Source organism: Lampetra fluviatilis, chromosome 56 (genome assembly GCF_964198595.1).
Source record: "Lampetra fluviatilis chromosome 56, kcLamFluv1.1, whole genome shotgun sequence".
In the NCBI taxonomy this organism is placed as follows: domain Eukaryota; kingdom Metazoa; phylum Chordata; class Hyperoartia; order Petromyzontiformes; family Petromyzontidae; genus Lampetra; species Lampetra fluviatilis.
The window spans coordinates 5,056,907-5,074,213 of NC_136330.1; the positions used below are offsets into that span (position 1 = coordinate 5,056,907).

Genomic DNA, 17,307 nt, shown 5'->3' on the forward strand with positions numbered 1-17,307 from the left:
GTGCGTGCACCGTGCATAACAAGGTGCTATAGGCTGCGTGTGCGTGCACCGTGCATAACAAGGTGCTATAGGCTGCGTGTGCGTGCACCGTGCATAACAAGGTGCTATAGGCTGCGTGTGCGTGCACCGTGCATGCCAAGGTGCTATAGGCTGCGTGTGCGTGCACCGTGCATGCCAAGGTGCTATAGGCTGCGTGTGCGTGCACCGTGCATGCCAAGGTGCTATAGGCTGCGTGTGCGTGCACCGTGCATGCCAAGGTGCTATAGGCTGCGTGTGCGTGCACCGTGCATACCAAGGTGCTATAGGCTGCGTGTGCGTGCACCGTGCATGCCAAGGTGCTATAGGCTGCGTGTGTGTGCACCGTGCATGCCAAGGTGCTATAGGCTGCGTGTGCGTGCACCGTGCATGCCAAGGTGCTATAGGCTGCGTGTGCGTGCACCGTGCATACCAAGGTGCTATAGGCTGCGTGTGTGTGCACCGTGCATGCCAAGGTGCTTTAGGCTGCGTGTGCGTGCACCGTGCATACCAAGGTGCTATAGGCTGCCGCATAGCGACACTGTTGTCTGCAGCAGCAGCGGATTGCAGTGCGGCAGGGATGCATTGTTGTTGACTGGAGACGCCCCTTGATGAAGTGAATCTCAGAGTTAGCTCTGTGATATCCACTTCCGCGGGCCCTTCTCAGTTGTTTGGTTTTGCTGCTGCTGCTGCGTTAGCAGGATGTCCATAGGCAACCCACTGTTGACTTGTTTCATAGTCAACAGCGGTCGTGATGATGATGATGATTGATGATGATCGATTATCTTTGATGATTACTGATATTGATGGTAGTGATGATGATGAATTATGCTCGTTATGATAATAGTTAATCATTTTAATGAATGGTCTTTGATATTGATTGATAATGACCATGATGGTGATGATGATGATTGATCTACGACTGATACTCGTCATCATAATAGCTGAGACAGATTTTGATGCGGACGACTGATCATGATCATGGTACGATCCATTATAACTGAAAAATTACAACTGATATTCCTGATGATGATGCTAACGATGATGATGATGACCAAATAGCGATGGGCTTATTCAAATTCTCACTCGGATTGGGACTTAAAATCTTCCCATCGAGAGTCTAGGATGCGTGGCTATAGCTCATGTCGACATTTAACGTTCAATAAATAACATCCAGCAAGTACAACGACACGTCATATATCAACCGCGTTGGTGGTGACATTTATATTTATGTATTACTTTGTACATTTACGAGATAATCAAAGGGTGTGTTTGTTGTTGTTAGTTTAGCGGCAGTTATTAATACTCTTAGTTATTTCGTTCAAGTCACGTAGGTAAAAAATGAAATAAAAAAAAACAATAAAAATCACGACGTTTCGGAGGCAACACAAGTCTCCGTCATCAGGTGGGACCGTCACAGCCAGATTTGCTGCATCAAGTGAGGCAAGGATTCAAGATGTAATCCCTTAAATGCAAGTTGAGGGGAGAGGAGAGGGGGGGCTCATCAGAATGTGGTAGCCAGTGTTGCCTCCGAAACGTCGTGATTTTTATTGTTTTATTTTTATTAATTTCATTTTGTTACCTACGTGACTTTACCGAAATAACTAAGAGTATGAATCCTTGCGGTCACGAAAGCTTCAAATCTGGCAGTTATTAATTTCGCTGAGTCTCAAGACTCATTGAGGGGAGGGTCCTGCCTTGGCATATTTGTCCGATCAGCGTTCATGAGTTGTCCAGTGGGCGAACACCGGAAAACCCGGCTGGAGAGATGTTAACTCCCTCGCCTGGTGCACAGGAGGTCGTGGGTTCGATCCCGACCCTGACGATGCCTGCTTTATATATGGAGTTTGCGTGCCTCTCATCATCATCACGGTGGCTAGCAGATGTTAACTATCTCGCCTGGTATAGGTGAAGATGTGGGTTTGATCCAGATCTTGACACCTGCTGTATATTTGGAGTTTGCGCGTCTCTCTCATCATCATCACGGTGACTAGGAGATGTTAACTCCCTCGCCTGGTGTACAGGAGGTCGTGGGTTCGATCCCGACCCTGACGCCTGCTGCTGTATATTTGGAATTTGCGTGTCTCTCTCACATCATCATCATCATCACGGTGGCTAGGAGATGTTAACTACCTCGCCTGGTACACAGGAGGTCGTGGGTTCGATCCCGACCCTGACGCCCGCTGTATATTTGGAGTTTGCGGTGTCTCTCTCTCATCATCATCATCACGGTGGCTAGGAGATGTTAACTACCTCGCCTGGTATACAGGAGGTCGTGGGGTTCGATCTCGACCCTGACGCCCGCTGTATATTTCGAGTTTGCGTGTCTCTCTCTCTCAGTGGTCGCGTGGAATTTTTTCCGGGTCTCTCCAAGTTCCCCTCCCCCCACCCCCCTCCACCACATTTCAGAATCGACGCCGTCACGCGTTTCGACCACGTGGCTACCGCTCCACAGTTCCAAATGACGATGCTAACGCTGAGCCCACTTCTGCAGTTGAGCAGCTGTCATTTCTGACGTCCAGATCACTTCTGAACAACAACAAAAAATTTCCATCGCGGGGCCTTAGACCCGGTGGTAACATACAAAGTTGACTTTTCTCGAGCAGGGTCCCCAACCCACGGTCACGTGGCCTGTTAGGAACCGGGCCGCGCACGTGACCCGCCCCCATGATTTTATTATTCACCGCATCCGTCCGCGACTCTTTCACGCACGGTTTTGATAAGCACCCACAAGCTGTAATCCCTAGGGGCCGTCCATAAATGACGTCACGCGATTTTGGACGGTTTTTGACCCGTCCCCGCCCCCCTTCGTCACACGGCGTCACAAAAAGTCAGACACCCCCCACCCACCTCCTGAAATATGACGTCACAAAGCTCTGCCCCTCCCCCCCAAAAAATATAAAACATGCTTCAAATCGTTTACACTATGAGACCTCATTTACCAGTGGCAAAATATAGTAATAGGTTTGCATTTTGACTGCTTGTGTTGTGGTTATTGCAAACATGATGCCTTGTATAAAGGTGTCAGTTTTGTACCAGTTGAAAGGGTAAAAACCTATTACTATGCTTCAAATCGCTTTAATGTATTGCCATCGTAGTGCGTATTTAATGTGGCGCTGCACTCTGATGTTGTAGGAGAAAACATTTTTAAAAGTCAATTTCATTAAGTAGAACGTGTCGTCTATATTTATTTAAAGTCGCGCATTTTGATGTGACGTCACAATTCTCACCCCCCCCCCCCCCCCCATCGTCACACATCGTCACAAATGTCTGACCCCCCCCCCCCCCAGATGCGTGACGTCATTTATGGACGGCCCTCTAGCCAAAATGAGCAAAAAAACAAACGTCGCTGGAGAGCTTCTTTGAAAAAGGGGTAAAGACACAATGATGACCCCTCCCCCCACGCGTCCGGGTGGTCCGTGAAAAAATTGTCTTCCACGAAACCGGTTCCTGGTGCCAAAAAGGTTGTGGACCGCTGGTTTAGAGCAGAGGTCGCAAACGGGTTTTGATTCCTTACCCGTACCCGGCCGCACCAGGGTCGCAAACGGGTACCCGTACCCGGCCGTACCCGTACCCTACCCGTACCCGGCTGGGTACGGGTAAATCGGGTACCTGATTGCGACCTCTGGGATGAAGCCATGTTGCAGGCGCGGGTGGGTTGATTCTAGGAACTTGAATTGTGAGAAGAGACAAGACGTTGGGAAATGAGTGACAAACGGTGACTCACCAGTGACTCACGGTCTACCCGTACCCATACCCGGCCGCACCAGGTCGCAAACGGTAGCCGGGTATCGGGTAGGGTACGGGTATCGGGTACCCGGTTGCGACCTCTGGTTTAGAGTCCGCGGTTTTCGCAACGTGTGGTTCGCAGACCCCTGGTGGTTCGCGAGGCCACCAACAGGGGCAGTCCGCGGACAAGAACGAGAATAATGATACGGTGTACAAGCAGGCATTGTCAGGGTCGGGATCGAACCCACGACCTCCTCTGTACACCAGGCGAGGTAGTTAACATCTCCTAGCCACCCTAATGATGATGAAAGAGAGAGACACACGCAAACTCCAAATATACAGCAGGCATTAGGGTCGGGATCAAACCCACGACTTCCCGCATACCAGGCGAGATAGTTAACATCTCCTAGCCACCGTAATGATCATGATGAGAGAGAGAAACACGCAAACTCCAAATATACAGCAGGCATTAGGATCGGGATCAAACCCACGACCTCCCGCATACCAGGCGAGGTAGTTAACATCTCCTAGCCACCGTGATGATGATGATGAGAGAGAGAGACACGCAAACTACAAATATACAGCAGGCATTGTCAGGGTCGGGATCGAACCCACGACCTCCTCTGTACACCAGGCGAGGTAGTTAACATATCCTAGCCATCATGATGATGATGAGAGAGAGAGACACGCAAACTCCTAATACTCTACGATCGATAATTATCGATTATGTGCTGGCTTCGGTGGCGGGGGGGGCGTCGGATTTGTCAGATTTCCAAGAAGGCCGAAAAATCACTAAATTATTTTAATTATTTTAAATAGCTCATTCTTTTTGCACGTTCTTTCATAACATTATGGTTGATTTGATGTCGGGTACATGTTTCTTAAACTTCAAATCTTCATTATACGTTTCTTGTGAGTGTTTTTCATTCGTTTACTAAATTGGCATGGATAAACATGCCAATGGCCCAAAAAATCATATCCCACTCTAAAAAGTTGCCATATTTACTGTACCGGACCTGACCACGCTCCAATCTTCAAGACTCTGCATCACGTGGTGGATGCACATGGCACCACCACGCTCTCGTTTCAACATAACCATGACACATGTGTTGACTCTATGAAATTGTCATAAATAAACATACAGACAAACAGACACAACGCAGCTCTTCTTACTCTAGTTATTAGTCACGAAACAATGTGTTGACACGTGCAGTATTTTCACGGTTTAAGTCGTATGTAGTGTAGCATGTACCGTACGTACTATTTTATGTTGTTAATACTTTAGTTATTAGTCACCAAACAATGTAAAGACACGTGCAGTATCTTCACGGTTTAAGTTGTGTGTGTGTATAGTGTATCATATACCCCATACAATATTTGAACACTGAAATCAAGCCGTGGTTACCTTTTTTGTGTGATTGTGGTGCCGATGGCCGGACTTTGGCTCAACAAGCCTTTGGATTTGGGTGATTTTTGGCCGGTTTCACCACCGCCGGATAAAGTTGATAAGCGACCGGGCACAATCGACGATTGACAGTAGCAGCAACAGCAATAACAACAACAACAACGTTGACAACAACGCACAACCCTCACCAAAGGAAACGTGACGATTTCAAGCGGCGTAAGGGAGGGATGTCTGTGGTCAGCGGAATGTTTTGGGGAGGTTGGGAGGAGAGTAAAGGTGTTGGTGACATCTATCTCTCTAAACCAGTGGTGTGCGAGATGCCCTTTCTGAGAGCCAAAGAGGGTTCTAGATTTGAAGCTTTCGTGACTGCAAGGATTCAAACTCTTAGTTTTTTCGGTAAAGCCACGTAGGTAAAAAGTGATACAGAAAATCTGGCTGTGACGGTCCCACCTGATGATGTAGACTTGTGTTGCCTCCGAAACGTCGTGATTTTTATTATTTTATTTTTATTAATTTTAATTTCATTTTTTTACCTACGTGACTTTACCGAAAAAACTAAGAGTATGAAGCCAAAGAGGGCACGGGCTGCAGTCAAAGTTTATGGACCACTGGTCTAGACAAAAAAGGGTGGGGTAGCCTTTGAAAAAGGTGATGATGATGATCGAGACATCTTTTGTTGATTTTCTTTTCTTTCGTCTTGGAACCAAAATAGTTAAGAGAACGAGCACACATCACGCATCACACGCACACGTGCGCAGAGCCACTGCTTGTGAACGTGCACAGACGGCGAGACAGCCACACACGCGCATTCTGACTACAAATAAACAAAGCCGGCGACGGGATGAACAAGTTAATGCCTTAGCCACACGCGGTTATTGTGGCGAATATGCAAACAAGCACGTGGTTCTGATCATATTTGATTGTCTTATAATAATGATCTGTTTCAATGAGTTACAAAGACAATGCATAATATTTCGATTTAAAGCTTTCGTGACTGCAGGGATTCATCTTCTTGGTTCTTTCGGTAAAGTCACGTAGAATGGAAATAATAAAATAATAAAAACATAATCAAATAATTCTCACGACGTTTCGGCCACAACGCAAGCAGCCGTCCTCAGGTGGAGAACAGGTCTGTCGAGGAGAGGAGACAGACCTGTTCTCCACCTGAGGACGGCTGCTTGCGTTGTGGCCGAAACGTCGTGAGAATTATTTGATTATGTTTTATTTTTATTATTTTATTATTTCCATTCTACGTGACTTTACCGAAAGAACAAAAAAAATGCATAATATATTACCATGATTTGTTATGCATGTTCAACACAAGCACCGTTTGTGTGTGGTTATTGCAGGAACTTGATCCCCTTGCAAAGATATCATCTATTTAATGTTTGAATACCTTAACGCATCTCCTGTTGTATTACCAGAAAGGGTGACGCCGCTGATTATTTTTCATACTCTGATACTGGCCAGAAAGGTTATCCCATGATACAGCTGCTGCTCACCCCGAGCTATGAACGCATTGCCCTTGTCCTGGTCGCCTGTTAGCGTTTTCTGGTCTGAGACTGGTGAGACTGGGCCCTAGAGAAAGCTGTCTCTGGTGTGCGCCAATCGGTTTCAGAAACAATGCATCATCATAGATCATCAGAACCACGTGTCAAGTTTGCATGTTCACCACAACGCACCGTTTGTGTGGTGGATGCAGTCACTTGATTCATTACAAAAGGTTTATTCTATCTGGCGTTTGAACATCTTGACACAACTCCTGTTACTGGCAAAAACACGGGTCCCATGATACTGGTAGGAACCTCCTGGTTACACAGGCCCACAGGGGATTATTGTGTCCGTCTGTCCGTCGTGCAGGGAGTGGCTGGGTGGGGAGGGAGGGGCTTGGTGGGGAGGGGAGGGTGGGGAGGGGCTGAGTGGGGAGGGTGGGGAGGGGTGGGGGGTGGGGAGGGTGGGGCTGGGTGGGGGGTGGGAGGGGTGGGGCTGGGTGGGGTGGGGCTGGTCACCCCGTGGTGCCCTTATAAAACTCAACGTTTAACCTACTCACGCCGGCTTGTGCCCGCCCTCACAGTCGGGCATATTTGCGGAATACACCACGCCGCCGTTGACCCTGGCCATTGACCGAGCAACCCAACGTTCCTACACCAGCTCCCTCCGCAGGAATGTGTTCTGAATCCAGTTGGTGGGATTGACCCCCACCCACTGCTCTACTGCCCTCTGCTGGCTACCTGCAAACAGTGCCGGAGTGTTTGTTGTTATTTGCGAGCACTTATTTATTATTATTACACGCTTTTATTTAACTCACTCTGTCTGTTGTTGTTGTTGTTGTCGTTGTATCCTCAAATCTTGTAACTCAATTTTTACCCACTTCCCAATGTGCTATCGACTGCAAACTAGGTATACTTATGTCATACCGATGACAATACTATATTCTATCATAAAAAATCTATATTTTGAAACATTATTTTTTAAATGTTATGTTTCGGCTTGGGTCTAATTGTCCACGCTCAACTGACGTTGGCTGTAAATCACCACGGTCTCTTACGTTGTGGCAAGCTTCGGAGCGACTTCCTGGAGTCGTGGAGTTCTTTCATTACTAGTACGGTACATTTCATTAAAGCGTGTTTTCAAAAAAAAGCAAAAAAAACATGACTTACGTACTATATATATACCAGTGTTCTTCACTGACTACATATATATATAACCCGTTGGCAACTCCGGTCTCATTCCACGAAACGTCGCCCACATCAGAGACGATCGAAACATCGCAATCGATCAGAGGTGAGAGGGCACAACCCTGTATCACCTGCCCTTACATGGGCCTTCTGATGCGTTCGCGTCACCCGAGGTCACGTGTTACTCGAGGCCACGTGTCACTCGAGGTCACGTGTCACCCGAGGTCACGCCCCACCCAAGGTCACGCCCCACCCGAGGTCACGCCCCACCCGAGGTCACGCGCCACCCGAGGTCACGTGTCACCCGAGGTCACGCCCCACCCGAGGTCACGCATCGCCCGAGGTCACGCTCCACTCGAGGTCACGTGCACGCTGTGCAACTGCCCTTTGCGATGCTGGTACACGCAGCTCAATGCATGCGTTTGGAGTATTTGGTCGCTGTAAATGTCCACGCGATGATAAGCCGCTTCATTGTGATAGCCAGGTCGCTTCTGACAAAAGAGGGGGCCTTACCTGGTCAAATTCAAATCTTTTTTTTAATGCCATACCGTCTTTGTCTCTCTGTCTGTCTCTCTCCTCAACAGGCTTCATCTGGCAGTGACTGCGCCGTGACTGACCCGGACGATTTCCAGGTCGCATTCTACCCTGCCCAGTAGCTCAGTGCCTGAAAGAAAATAAGAAGAAAAAAAATCACGACACTCAGTGACCGAGAACTGCTTCTCCTTCTGGGAACCGCCGATGGGTTTACTTTCTTTCTGTTGCACAATTTGCAAAAGGCCGAGTTCGTCGTGAACAAATTTTTTTTTTATTCAAAACCTCGTGGCGTTTCCGGGCCCTGTCACAAGACGATGGATAATCCTGGCCAGTGACAGATTACGAGCCCGTCGGCGCCTCGCCACATCTCTCCGGGCGAGCTAATCCGCCTGCCCCCGCTTGCCTGGCTGGCTTCCCTGCCCGCCTGTCCGCCCGCCTGCCTGGCCACATTTTGCCGGCCCCCCAACTTTTTTGCGGCCTTTGGTTCCTGAGCGGTCGCGGGTGTTGGCGGGCGACTGTCGTTGTTGTTGTGCGGTGAGCGGTTTGGTGAGCCGTGGGAGGGAGAGAGTGGTTGGGGGAGGGGAGGGGAGGCGGTGGTGAGCGATGGCGGTGAGCAGCGGTGAGCGTTAAGCGGGCCCGGTGACTGTCTGCAAACGGTGGCTGGGGTGGGTGGGTGGTGAGTCGAGCGACAGCGACGATGGCACGGCGAGCGGTGCCGGCGAGCGGAGACGGTGGGCGGCGGTGGCAGGCGGTGAGCGGCAGACTGGTGGTCGCTGTCTGGTGAACGCCGAGCGGTGGAGGTGGACCGCTTGGCATCGCCGGTGAGTGGCGGTGGCCGCCGGAAGAAAAAAAACAACTTTTTTTTTTTTATTTTACATCAGGTTAGGCCCACTGAGCTCTCCCTACATAGCACATTTGTTTTTCTCTCCCAGAAGTGACCCCTGGCCATCGGCAAAAAAAACCGAGAGCTCCGTCGAAGCGGGCTCAACCGTCACGCAGAAAGCTCGCGGACACTCGGAACCTCGCGATGCCGACCGCAGACGCGGCGGGAGAAACCGCGCGGCCGCCACGGGAAGAGGGAGAACACGCGACCTCCCGCACACCGGGCGAGGGAGATAACATCTCGACGATGGGACGTCCCCTCGGCACCTCGGCGCCGTCGCACCGCCGAGCGCCGGCGCTGCTCGTGGCTCTGGTGGCGCTGGCGGCGCTGTGCCAGAATCCGGCCGCCGCCTGCCCCCGGCAGTGCACCTGCTATGTGCCCACGGACGTCCACTGCACGTTCCGCTACCTGGCGGCCGTGCCGGACGGGTTGTCCGCGGGAGTGGAGAGGATCAACCTGGGGTGAGGTGGGGGGAGGTGGGGGGAGGGCTTGCGCAGGGTGGTGGTGGGGGGGGGTTGCGACCAACTCGTTCGCTCCCTCGCTCGCTCACCCACCCACCCGCTCACCCAGTCACTCACCCACCTACTCACCCACCCACCGACCTGCTCATTCACCCACTCGCTCACCTACCCACTTTCTCATTCACCCATTCAGTCATTCACCCACCCTCTCACCTACCCACTCACTTATTCACCCACTCGCTCACCTACCCACTCGCTCACCTACCCACCCACTCAGTCACCCACCCACCCACCTGCTCGCTCATTCACCCACTCGATCGCCTACCCACTCTCTCATTCACCCACCCACTCAGTCACCCACCCACCCGCTCACTCACTCGCTCACTCACTCATTCACCCACTCACTCAGTACTCACCCACCCACCCACTCACTCACTCGCTCACTCATTCACCCACTCGCTCACCGACCCACTCACTCAGTACCCACCCACCCACCCACTCACTCGCTCGCTCGCTCACTCATTCACCCACTCACTCACCGACCCACTCATTCAGTACTCACCCACCCACTCACCCACCCACCCCCATTTGATCAATTGGTGAACATCTGAACCAGTGCAGGCCCTTCCCTAGCTCGACCCAGCCTTGAAACGAGCACCTGGTCCAGTGAGTAAACTTCAGCACTGGGGAGACAAAGGCGGCCGGGCGTGGTGCCGGCCACCCAGCCCCCCTCGTGTGTGCCGTGCCGGCCCTTCGTGAACGCTGCCACTCACCAAGCAGCACTTGCCCAATCGGCCTATGAAAGGCTATACGGCGGCGGGGGGGGGGATCTTTATCTTTAGATTTGAAGCTTTCGTGACTGCAAGGATTCATATTCTTGGGTTTTGTCGGTAAAGTCACGTAGGTAAAAAAATAAAATTAATAAAAATAAAATAAAATAAAAATCACGACGTTTCGGAGGCAACACAAGCCTCCGTCTTCAGGTGGAACCGTCACAGCATGCTTGCTGTATCAACCAGTATATATACGGGGTCGGATCTCTTGGAATTTCTCATTTACTTGATACAGCGAGCATGCTGTGACGGTTCCACCTGAAGACGGAAGCTTGTGTTGCCTCCGAAACGTCGTGATTTTTATTTTTACTTTACTTTTATAAATTTTAATTTCAATTTTTTACCTACGTGACTTTACCAAAAAAACCCAAGAACATCTTTATCTTTGCCTTGTGCTCGGTGTTCACCGCATGCAGCTACAACAGCATCGCGCAGCTCGGAGCCGAGGCGTTCGCCAACCTGGGCGCTCTGGAGCTCCTCATGCTGCACAGCAACAACATCCAGAGCCTGCCCGCCAACGTCTTCAAGGACCTCGGGTCCATGCAGGTAACCCCGACCTCGCCGCTGCCGATTGTCATCCTCCTCCTGAGCGTCGGCATCGTGAGCCGCGGTCAGTCCGCCGCTGGGTGATGGTCTCCCCAAGCTGCTTGTGGTAGTTCCCGGCTGCAGAGTGAAGGGTCCATCCTGGATGTTGAGGATCCATCCTCGATGCTGAGGATCCATCCATGAGGTTACAGATCCATCCTCGAGGTTAAGGATCCATCCATGAGGTTACAGATCCATCCTCGAGGTTAAGGATCCATCCATAAGGTTACAGATCCATCCTTGAGGTTAAGGATCCATCCTTGAGGTTAAGGATCCATCCTCGAGGTTAAGGATCCATCCATGAGGTTACAGATCCATCCTTGAGGTTAAGGATCCATCCTTGAGGTTAAGGATCCATCCTCGAGGTTAAGGATCCATCCATGAGGTTACAGATCCATCCATGAGGTTAAAGATCCATCCTTGAGGTTAAGGATCCATCCTTGAGGTTAAGGATCCATCCATGAGGTTACAAATCCATCCTTGAGGTTAAGGATCCATCCTTGAGGTTAAGGATCCATCCATGAGGTTACAGATCCATCCTCGAGGTTAAGGGTCCATCCTTGAGGTTACAGATCCATCCTTGAGGTTAAGGATCCATCATCCTCGTTAAGGATCCATCCTTGAGGTTAAGGATCCATCCTCGATGCTAAGGATCCATCCTTGAGGTTAAGGATCCATCCTCGATGTTAAGGAGGGTCCATCCTGCTACTGCTGCTGCTTCTGGCTCGCCATCGAACAAAGACGACAGTCTCCGTGTCGCGCGGCGCTTTCAGGCGCGCTTCTGCGTCCGTCTGGAATGCTCCTCTCTCCGATATCAGGAAACCACTGGGAGCTCTGAACTCAAAACATCGTCATGCAGATTGACAAGATCGTTTTATTAGCACCGCTTTTCTGCATTGAGTTTGTTGTCCGTCCCCCTGAACGCCTCCGATTATCCGCGGCAGGTCTACGTTACGGTGCGAAAGGAGTTCAACATACTCCGCATGCATTCCATACGGAAAGACGATGCATGCAATAATGCTTGGAGAGGCCTTCATCCAGCAGTGGCTGATGATGCTGACGATGACGACGTGAATGATTAACATTTTGCGTGCGGCTGCAAATATAGAGAGGGTGACGCATAGCGTTATTTAGTTATTCCTTAACACCGGCATGGAAACGTTTAAATTGTTTAATTGTTTAAGATAGTGTTGTATAAATTAGTCGTGTTTTAACTTTTTTCCTTTGCCTTATACTAACCACCCCCCGCCCGCCCGCCCGCCCGCCAACCCTCCCCCCCCCACTCCCCCCCCCCTGCCCCACCGCCCCGCCGCCCGGCCTACCGCCCCCACCCACCCACCCCGCTCCGCCCACCGCCGCCAGGTCCTGAAGATGAGCTACAACAAGGTGAAGGTGATCAACCGCGAGACGTTCCACGGCATGGGCGCCATCGTCCGCCTCCACCTGGACCACAACAAGATCGAATTCGTGCACCCGGATGCCTTCGGGGGCCTCTCCACGCTGCGCTTGCTGCACCTGGAGGGCAACCTCCTGCGCCAGCTGCACCCCAACACCTTCGTCACCTTCTTCCTGCTGGACCACGTGCGCGTCTCCGCCATCCGGCACCTGCACCTGTCGGACAATGCCCTCGAGTCGTTGCCGCGCGACATGATGGCCTACCTGGGCGGGCTGGAGAGCCTCTACCTGCACGGCAACCCGTGGGCCTGCGACTGCTCGCTGCTGTGGCTCCTCGAGTGGGAGAGGGCGCACGAAGGTCAGGGTCGCGAGGTTGTGGCGATCGTCGCCCCCGGTAACCCAAGAGGGCGACGGGAGGAACATAGCGATCGTCGCCCCCGGTAACCCAAGAGGGCGACGGGAGGAACGTAGCGACCGTCGCCCTGGTAACCCAAGAGGGCGACGGGAGGAACGTAGCGACCGTCACCCCGGTAACCCAAGAGGGCGACGGGAGGAACGTAGCGACCGTCGCCCCGGTAACCCAAGAGGGCGACAGGAGGAACATAGCGACTGTCGCCCCGGTAACCCAAGAGGGCGACAGGAGGAACGTAGCGACCGTCGCCCCGGTAACCCAAGAGGGCGACGGGAGGAACATAGCGACCGTCGCCCTGGTAACCCAAGAGGGCGACAGGAGGAACATAGCGACTGTCGCCCCGGTAACTCCTGGGGCGACCGAAGGGTGCAGACTATGGTGAATCGTTGTTTAACATGCTAGTAGTAGTAGAGCGGGGTGCCGCGGTGGCGAGGAGTTGTTAACTACCTCGCCTGCTGTACAGGAGGTTGTGGGTTCGATCCCGACCCTGGTACCTGCTGTATATTTGGAGTTTGCGGTGTCTCTTTTATCATCATGGTAGCTAGGAGATGTTAACTACCTTGCCTGGTATGAAGGAGGTTGTGGGTTCGATCCCGACCCTGACGCCTGCTGCTGTATATTTGGAGTTTGCGGTGTCTCCCTCCCCGTGGTTGCATGCATTTTTCTCTGGGTCCTCCGGTTTTTCCCTCCGAGTTTAGAATTAACATCACGTTTTTAGAGTATTTGGCTGCTATAAATTCCCATTCAATGATGATAAGCCACTTCGTTGAGGTCTCATTCATGTTAGCCAGGTTCGCCCTATGTAGCTTGGTGGGCCTTACCTGGTAAAATTAAATAGTTTTAGTTTCAGTAGAAGCATTTCTAAAAAGTGCGGCATTGAGCGGAAGCAAAATATCCCATTAATGATGTAGTAACGATAGAGTTTGGCGAGCTACGATGTACTACTACTTCTACGCACACCGCGTAGTGAGATGGCGGGACAAATAACTGAGGCTATGCCGCAGCGTTAATGTATCACTCTGCGTTATCGTGTCACTGGTGTCACTCAGCTGTGCAGCTCAAGAAAGTAGTTCGTCGTCCACTCAGAAACCGCATTGTAATGTCGCGCGTTCTGCATTACCTGGCATGCCCTTCTCTATTGTTGAAAGACGTGGACCTCCCCAAAATGGAACATCTTCGCCAGTTAGAAATATTCAGGCTGGCCTGCCTACGATCCATCCTGGGTTTAACCAGGCTGGATTGTGTGAGGATCTCACAAATCCTTGAAAGATCTGGACAAAGTCCCATCGGTGAGCTCCTCCGGCAGGCAAGGCTGCGTTGGCTGGGTCATGTAGCCCGCATGCCCAGCCACCGCATGACTAGACAGCTTTTGTTTGGCCGGATCGAGGGGGCTAAATTAACCCGGCACAGGCTAGAGAAGAAGTCATGTGGTACAAGAGGATGTGGAGCCGCATAAACTTGTCGATGACTGGTACCAAAAATTGCAAATATTGTGGTTTCACGCTTCAACACACCGGTGGGCTAAAGCAGTGAACTATTTGTCTTTTGTCAACGTGACACTATTTTGCTGATTGGCCGTGTCAGGTGGTGGAGGGTTACTACACATTTATAAATAACGTGATCTAAACACAAAAACGTTGATTATGAATGGTACCAGTGGTTTCAAGATTGAAGGATGCCGCTACTAGGCAGTTGGAGGCAGTCACCCTCCAGCAACAACGGAGGGCAGAAGAGTGACGCTCACAACAACGAGCGGAGCGCTGGGCGGCAAAAACAAAGCAAGTTGGCGCATTAGGGGGCATAGGTGGTGCATCTGCCAGTCATCTCAGTCAGTCAACCAATGCCACCTGGGTCTGTCCTGTGATGTCCTCTCAGTGGGCGTTTGACACGTCTCGTGACCTCAAAGTTCACATAGCCTGGCACAAGCGTCACAACTCAGTGGTGAATGGCGGCTGTCGTTGTTGTTGTTGCTGCGTATATCCATCCGTGCTGCTCCTCACTAACAGCAACCTGCTCCAGCAGTCTGTTAAGGCTATACGGGGGGGGGGGGGGGGTGGGATCTTTGTCTTTGTGTTGGAGCAGATGTGCTGAAGTGCAAGCGCGACCGGGCTTACCGGGGCGGCCGTCTCTGCGCCACGTGCGCCAGCCCGTCCACCCGCGCCAACCAGGAGCTGCTCGGCAACGCCTCGCGGCTGTCCTGCAGCCGCCCGGCGATCCGCTCGCCGCTCAAGCTGCGCAACAGCACCCTGTGGGAGGGCTCGGAGGGCGAGCGGGGAGCGCCGCCGCCACCGCCCCCCATCGACCTGCAGCGGCCCATCGGCAGCGTCGTGCTCAACGTGTCCGACGAGAACGGGAACCGCGCCGACCTGGCGTGCAACGTGCAGCGGCCGCGCGAAGGCAGAGGCGACGCCGGCGCCGGCATCCCACTGCCCCGGTGGGAGGTCGCGGACGGCGTCCTGTCCGCGAACCTCACCTACGTGACCTCCCTGGCCTGCGAGCTGGGGCCCGAGGAGATGCGGACGCTGTGGAAGATTGTCGCCTTCTACAGCGAAGCGCCGCTCCGCCTTGCCAGGGAGATCATGCTGAGTAAGGAGCCCCACCTGAGCTTTCGCTACAAGCAGGCGGCGCCCGACGGCGAGTCGCGGCACTTCACCGGCGTGAGGGCGGCCATCGCGGCCTCGCCTGCGTGGCTCATGCAGGATGCCATCGAGCTGCGGCTCGACCGCAGGCGGACGACGCTCAAGACGCTCTACCTGGCCTTCACGGCGGAGGTGAGCGATGCCCGCCATCTTCCAGGCCAGGCGGACCGCAACGGTTGGGCCATGATCAGGCGCGACCGGGACGCTGGCACGGAGGCCGTGGCGCTGTCGGGCGGCGCCTTCGAGCTCGACTGCCGCGCCTTCGGCTTCCCCAAGCCGACCGTGCGCTGGATTCTGCCAGACGGCACCTTCCTGTCGGCGCTCGAAGGCGACGACGGCGGCGCCGACCGCGGCCGGGGCGACGGCCGCCCCTCCCGGGTGACGGCGTCGGCGGACGGGCGGCTCGCGGTGCGGGCGGCGGTCTCCACGGACGCTGGGACCTACCGCTGTGTGGCGACGGCGAGGGAGGACCATGACGTGCTGGCGGTGCGCGTCGAGGTGCTCGACTTCTCGTCGGGCCGCGACGTCAACGGCGCGGTCATCGCCAAGCACGCGGGCGACGCCTTAGCCCTGCCATGCGCGGCGAGTGGCGCGCCCGACCCCTCCGTGCGGTGGATCCTCCCCGACGGGACAGCGCTGGGCGGGTCGAGCGCCGGCGGCGGGCAGGCCGGCGGCGGGGTCCGCGTGTCGGCCAACGGCACGCTGACCGTCGAGGAGGTGGGCGACGGCGGCTACTACCACTGCATTGCCGTCAACTCGCACGGCGTCGATCTGCTCACGCACCGGGTCGTCGTGAAGCACCGGCTGAGGCCGCCGCCCCTGCCGGCGCGTGGCCGGAGCACGAAGGCCCGCATCGAGCTGCTGCTGCCGGGCGGCGGCGTCGGGGCCGGCAGGGAGGCGGCGGTCGCACCGGACGAGGGCTCCGGGGGGGCGGGAGAAGCGATCGACGAGGACGACGGCGGCAAAGGCAGAGCTTCGGCCGCCGCGGCCGCGGCCGCAACGATGACGGCGACGAGGGCGAGGCGGCCGCACGCACGGCCCGCCGGCGCCGGGGGACGGGTCTCGGCGGGGAGGCCGTTCCGCAAGGGGGCGGCGGCGGCGGCCGGGCACAGGGCTCAGACGGTGGAGGGGAGGCGAGGGGGGTCACGGGAGGAGGGGGAGAAGGACGAGGATGAGGATGAGGAGGAGTCTGCAGTGAGGGTGAATGGGAGACGGACTCAGACGAGGCCATTCCGGGAGGGGACGTCGGCTGTTCCCGGCGGACGCAGGGCCCAGACCACAGCGGAGAGGCGACGGGGGTCAGAGGAGACCTCCCAAGAGTCCGGCAGCTCACGGAACGAGAAGCATGATGAAGAAAGAGGAGAAGGAGAGGAGGAGGAGAGGGAGGAGCAGGTGGAAGAGCAGAAGACGGACGAGTCCGGGGGAAGAGCAAGCGGCAGACGGACTCAGGCAAGGCCGTTCCGGAAGGGGACATCAGCTGCGATGGGTGGTCGCAAGGCTCAAATGGTGGAGGAGAGGCGAGCCGCATCACGGGAGGCTTCAAGGGGTAAGAAAAACGAGGAGGAGAATGCAGAGGATGGGGAGGATTCTGGAGGGAGGGCGAATGGGAGACAGATTCCGGCGAGGCCGTTCCTGAAGGGGACATCAACTGCCGTGGGCGGGCGCAGGCCCCAGACCGTGGAAGAGACCCCAGCAGAGGCCTCCCCAGAGACTAGCAGCTCGCAGAACAGGAACGAAG

At 54.0% G+C, this 17,307-nt stretch overlaps 1 protein-coding gene across 1 annotated transcript in view; it reads left to right on the top strand.

Moving 5' to 3' along the window:
* Window positions 1-9,586: 9,586 nt before the first annotated feature.
* LOC144950109 (uncharacterized) overlaps window positions 9,587-17,307 on the top strand; it is a gene marked incomplete at its 5' end in the record, with an annotated part of 26,079 nt that continues 18,358 nt past the window's right edge. The window contains 5 exons of the mRNA XM_078880170.1: window positions 9,587-9,705; window positions 10,955-11,084; window positions 12,486-12,876; window positions 15,013-16,702; window positions 16,838-17,018. Coding sequence (XP_078736296.1) covers window positions 9,587-9,705; window positions 10,955-11,084; window positions 12,486-12,876; window positions 15,013-16,702; window positions 16,838-17,018 — 2,511 coding nt within the window. The remainder of the gene's footprint in view (window positions 9,706-10,954; window positions 11,085-12,485; window positions 12,877-15,012; window positions 16,703-16,837; window positions 17,019-17,307) is intronic.